Source organism: Chiloscyllium plagiosum, chromosome 6 (genome assembly GCF_004010195.1).
Source record: "Chiloscyllium plagiosum isolate BGI_BamShark_2017 chromosome 6, ASM401019v2, whole genome shotgun sequence".
NCBI classification, from domain to species: Eukaryota; Metazoa; Chordata; class Chondrichthyes; order Orectolobiformes; family Hemiscylliidae; genus Chiloscyllium; species Chiloscyllium plagiosum.
The window spans coordinates 121470471-121476470 of record NC_057715.1 but is presented as its reverse complement, the minus strand read 5'-3'; the positions used below and the strand labels follow the sequence as shown (position 1 = coordinate 121476470).

Sequence of the window (6000 nt, the reverse complement as noted above, 5' to 3'; positions counted from 1 at the left end):
TTGGTGGATAGGATCAAGGATAACCCCAAGGCATTTTATGCGTATGTGAGAAACATGAGAATGACAAGAACGAGTGTAGGTCCGATCAAGGACAGTAGTGGTAGACTGTGTATTGAGTCGGAAGAGATAGGAGAGGTCTTGAACAAGTACTTCTCTTCAGTATTTACGAACGAGAGGGACCGTATTGTAGAAGAGGAGAGTGTGAAATGGACTGGTAAGCTAGAAGAGATACCTGTTAGGAAGGAAGATGTGTTGGACATTTTGAACAACTTGGGGATAGACAAGTCCCCCGGGCCTGACGGGATATATCCTAGGATTATGTGGGAAGCAAGAGAGGAAATTGCAGTATCGTTGGCAATGATCTTCTCGTCTTCACTGGCAACGGGGGTGGTACCAGGGGACTGGAGAGTAGCGAATGTTGTGCCCCTGTTCAAAAAGGGGAATAGGGATAACCCCGGGAATTACCGGCCTGTTAGTCTTACTTCTGTGGTAGGCAAAGTAATGGAAAGGGTACTGAGGGGTACGATTTGTGAGTATCTGGAAAGACACTGCTTGATTAGGGACAGCCAGCACGGATTTGTGGAGGGTAGGTCTTGCCTTACAAGTCTTTTTGAATTCTTCGAGGAGGTGACCAAGCATGTGGATGAGGGTAGAGCAGTGGATGTAGTGTACATGGATTTTAGTAAGGCATTTGATAAGGTTCCCCATGGTAGGCTTATGCGGAAAGTCAGGAGGCATGGGATAGAGGGAAATTTGGCCAATTGGATAGAAAACTGGCTAACCGGTCGAAGGCAGAGAGTGGTGGTAGATGGTAAATATTCAGCCTGGAGCCCAGTTACATGTGGAGTTCCGCAGGGATCAGTTCTGGGTCCTCTGCTGTTTGTAATTTTTATTAATGACTTAGATGAGGGAGTCGAAGGGTGGGTCAGTAAATTTGCAGATGATATGAAGATAGGTGGAGTTGTGGACAGTGAGGAGGGTTGTTGTCGGCTGCAGAGGGACTTAGATATGATGCAGAGCTGGGCTGAGGAGTGGCAGATGGATTTCAACCCTGCCAAGTGTGAGGTTGTCCATTTTGGAAGAACAAATAAGAATGCGGAATACAGGGTTAATGGTAGGGTTCTTAGTCAGGTGGAGGAACAGAGGGATCTTGGGGTCTATGTACATAGATCTTTGAAGGTTGCCACTCAGGTGGATAGAGTTTGTAAGAAGGCCTCTGGAGTATTATCGTTCATTAGCAGAGGGATTGAATTCAAGAGTTGTGAAGTGATGTTGCAACTGTACAGGACTTTGTTTAGGCCACATTTGGAGTACTGTGTGCATTTCTGGTCGCCTCACTTTAGGAAAGATGTGGGAGCTTTGGAGAGGGTGCAGAGAAGATTTACCAGGATGTTGCCTGGAATGGAGAACAGGTCGTACGAGGATAGGTTGAGAGTGCTAGGCCTTTTCTCATTGGAACGGCGAAGGATGAGGGGTGACTTGATAGATGATCGGGGAATAGATAAGAGTAGACAGTCTGAGACTTTTTCCCCGGGTACAACAGAGTGTTACAAGGGGACATAAATTTAAGGTGAAGGGTGGAAGGTATAGGGGGGATGTCAGGGGTGGGTTCTTTACCCAGAGAGTGGTGGGAGCATGGAATGCGCTGCCTGTGGGAGTGGCAAAGTCAGAATCATTGGTGACCTTTAAGCGGCAATTGGATAGGTACATGGATAGGTGTTTAAGCTAGGACAAATGTTCGGCACAACAAAATCGTGGGCCGAAGGGCCTGTTCTGTGCTGTATTGTTCTATGTTCTACTGAACTGATTGGGCTTAACTGATTGCTGCTGGGCTTCACATTAGACAATTTTTTGAATAAGGGTGCAACAAGTTGATAGGTGTAGAGAATGCTGGAAGACTAGAGAAATTAAGGGTTTGGTTAAGAAAAAGAAGGAAGCATATGTCAGGTATAGACAAGAGAGATCGAGTGAATTCTTAAAAGTGTATAAAGGCAGAGGGAAATCAGGAGGGTAAAAAAGGGACATGAGATAGCTTTGGTAAATAGGGTTAAGGATAATCCAAAGGATGTTTACAAATACATTAAGGACAAAAAGGTAACTAGGGACAGAATAGAACCCCTCAAAGATCAGCATGTAGCCTTTGTGTGGAGCTGCAGGAGATGGGGGAGATGCTAAATGAGTATTTTGCATCAGTGTTTACTGTGGAGAAGCAGATGGAAGATATAAAATGTAGGGAAATAGATGGTGACATCTTGAAAAATGTCCATATTACAGAGGAGGAAATGCTGGATGTCTTGAAACGCATATAAGTGGATAAATCCCAAGGACCTGATCAGGCATACCCGAGAACGCTGTGGGAGGCTAGCGTGGTGATCGCTGGGCCTCTTGCTGAGATATCTGTATCATCGATAGTCACAAGTGAGGTGCCAGAAGACTGGAGATTGGCAAATGTGGTGCCACTATTTAAGAAAGATGGTAAGGACAAGCTATGAAACTATAGACCAGTGAGCCTTAACATTGGTGGTGGGCAAGTTGTTGGAGGGAATCCTGAGGGACAGGATGTACATGTATTTCGAAAGGCAAGGACTGATTAGGGATGGTCATCATGGCTTTGTGCTTGAGAAATCATGTCTCAAAAATTTGAGTTTTTTGAAGAAGTAACAAAGAGGATTGATGAGGGCAGAGCTGTAGCGTGATCTATATGGACATCAGTAAGGCGTTAGACAAGGTTCCCCTTGGATATGTGTATGGAATGAGCTGACAGAGGAAGTGTGGAGGCTAGTACAATTACAACATTTAAAAGGCATCTGGATGGGTATATGAATAGGAAGGGTTTGGAGGGATATGGGCTGGGTGCTGGCATGTGGGACTAGATTAGGTTGGGATAGCTGATTGGCATGGATGAGCTGGATTGACGGGTCTGTTTCTGTGCTGTACATCTCTATGACTTGGCACCATCCAAGGTCTAAGAAAATTCTGGCTAGTGCATCCAGAATTTCCACTTCCACTTTCCTCAGAATCCTTGGATACATCTCCTTCTGTCTCTGATGCTTTATCAACCTGAAGTATAGATCACCTATCTACTACTTCCTTCTCTTTTATTTTAATTCATTCAAGTCTACTCCTCCCCTTTCAAATGGCAATGTCTCTACAACTGGAATATTATTAAAACATGAAAGAGGTAGGATTCCAGCAGTCAGTATTTATACACTGCTTGTGTTGAAAAGAAATTCAGTTACTAATCTTGCCGTGATTCGTAATCAGCACTTTCTCCCTGTGGGAAATGAAGCAGTTAACTAGTGAAAACCTCTGAATTAGGCTGAATTCTTTGCAGATAACTAATGAATTTAAAAAAAAATTATAAGTGGAAAACAATTAGCATCTTCACAAAGTTAACCATATAGTAACTAAATCAAAAAAATCTCAAAGCTTCTGAAGTCATTCTTTATGCAAGGATACAACAAAGTGCCTTTGCCAAAGATCCTGCCAATAAAGTTTCTGTAAGTTGGGCTCTCACTTCAGCTGAAAAACAGCAAAGAAAGTTGTCACAAAAGCACATCCATTGTGCCCCGAAACCTGGGCAGAACAATGTCTCCTCTCATTTTGAAGTTACAATATAGTGATTATTAACGGGCAGCTCGACACTTACTCTTTGACATTAGATCTTTGATTTCCTCTGTGATTATGTCATTTCCAATGGCTAGGAGTTCGTATTTACCATCTTTACTTCCAGAACAGTTTGATTCTGTGGAACCGATGTCACCACTTTCTGCAAAGTTTCCCATTTTCCATTGTTTACCTGGATATAGAAAACGGCTGCAGGAACAAATAAAATAAAATATTGGAATATATGTTGTATTGTGGTCCTGGAGAAGCCAGGGTCACAGCTACACAAACACAGATTTCTCCTAAGCTACTGGACATAACAGACCTTGCAGTGATCCTTACCTCTCCTGACTGTGACTTGCTATGATCGCCAGTCTGTGTTTGCGGCTCATGGCTAAATGGGAGTTTCCCATTACCATCACTGCATCCATACATTTCGACAGGGTGAACTGTAAAACATGTCAATTCTATACAGCATGTTACCGATGGCTCGGGGTCCAGTCTCTCCCCACCCCCAACAAGTTAGTTAAAATTCCAATAAATACAAAATATTGAAAATGCTGGAAATCTGAAATAGCAACAGAAAATGCTGGAGAAACCCTGCCGGTCTGGCAGCATCCATGGTTAAAGAAATACAGCTAAAATTTCAGAAGAAGCTCTGAAGATGCTGCAGACCTAGCCAGACCACCGCATCATTTTTTGTTTTTACTTTATAATTAGAATTCCACTCGATTGGCCTCTAAAAATATACACAAGGGATGGGATAAACTACAAAACCAAATAACACATCAACAATTTGAGGAGATCTTGGGTTTTTCGGGGAAACACTAACAGATTTTTCTATCAATTTTCACTTAAGTGTCAGCTCCTATAGTTTCAGACACCATGCAAACCTTTTTCACACACAAACTTCAACTCTGATTCGAGACAGACTGCGCCATTTAGAATGATACTGCAGGTTAAAGGCTTGGATGTTGGAGGGTAGTTGCTCAGACTTTGCTACTTTGCTTTGGTTCCAATGTGCTATTACTTTTTTGACCAGTCTGCCACGAGGGAATAAAGACCACATCAAATATATAATACTCTTGGATACCTCCTCAAAGAAAAGATTAAATTTGTTAAACGTGAATTTCCCTAACAGATCCATGCTGGCTATTCCTGACTAGATTGTGCCTCTCCAAATACAGATACACTCTGTCCCTTAAATTTTTCTACTAATTTCCCCACCAGTGAGAATAAATTCTGGCTGAGGTCTGTATCCCTTCATCCCATTTTTAATAATGAGACAACATTAGCAGTCTTCCAGTTCTCTGGCACCTCACTTATAGCTATGAAAAATTTGAAAATTACTATCAAGGCGCCTGATATTTCCTCTTTTGCCTCCAACAATAGGCTAGGATATATCTCATCTGTGCCCGTGGATTCATCCACTTTTAAGAATGCTAAATCCGAAAGTGTCTCCTCTCTTCTATGTTATATTTTAATATTTCACAATCCAGAGTCTTGGTGTCTATACTTGCTTTGTCCTTTGCCATTGTGAAGACTGTCACAAAGTATTCACTGAAAGACAGTGCCCACACATTCTGTATCCATGCACAGATTAATCTTATGGTCCCTAACGGACCCTACTCTTTACCTAGTTATTCTCCTGCCCTTTTTATATTTAAAAAATCCCTTTGGGTTTCTTTTATTCTACTCATAAATGCTTTCTCATGCACTCTCTTTACTTTCCTCATTTTTTAAGCTCGCTCTGCACTTTTTAACAATCCTCTAGGGACACTGCCATATTGGTATCTGTCATAATTTTCTGTTTACTTCTTAATCCTAACGTTTATGTCCTTTAACATCTAGGGTTCTTCGATCTTGATCTCGCCCTCTATCTTTACAAGAGCACATTGTGCCTTACCTTCACTACTTCCCTCTTGAATGCCTCACACCACTTTGTTGCAATTTTATCTACATCTAGCTGCTCCCAGTCCACTTGGGTCAAATCATATCCTGGTAAAATTAGCCTTTCCCCAGTTTAAAGCTTTTTACTCAATCCATCCTTGTCCTTTTCCACAACTATCCTAAATCTAACTGTGTCAGACCACTAATTCCGAAATGCTCCCTTACTGATATGCTTTCCATTTGCTTGGGCTCATTTCTGAAAATAGGTCCTGTACTGCCTCTTGCCTTGTTCAGCTTTCTATGTACCAACTAAAAGAGTTCTCTTGGATACTATCTAAGAACATTGCTCCCTCCTAATGTAAGACTAATACACCGTTTTACAATGTCTATGAAGAGGGGGCATAATTTTAAGGAATGAACATGAATATTTAAATGAAGGTGGGCAAGGGGACAGAGTAACTGTCCCATGCTGGAAAATGGGAAGCCTTCAGAAATGTGATAGCG

General features: G+C 42.0%; 1 protein-coding gene across 8 annotated transcripts in view; it reads right to left on the bottom strand.

Moving 5' to 3' along the window:
- Positions 1–6000, bottom strand: part of gtf2h3 (general transcription factor IIH, polypeptide 3) — a 28161-nt gene that overhangs the window by 16951 nt on the left and 5210 nt on the right. For 5 of the 8 annotated variants that reach the window (XM_043692650.1, XM_043692652.1, XM_043692651.1 and 2 more), the window contains exons 3-5: positions 3949–4055; positions 3650–3816; positions 3460–3522 (exon numbers count right to left, since the gene is read on the bottom strand). In XM_043692650.1, the coding sequence (XP_043548585.1) occupies positions 3460–3522; positions 3650–3816; positions 3949–4055 (337 nt within the window). Of the gene's footprint in view, positions 1–3459; positions 3523–3649; positions 3817–3948; positions 4074–6000 lie in introns of all 8 variants that reach the window. The other 3 variants (XM_043692654.1, XM_043692653.1, XM_043692657.1) reach the window with 3 other exon arrangements.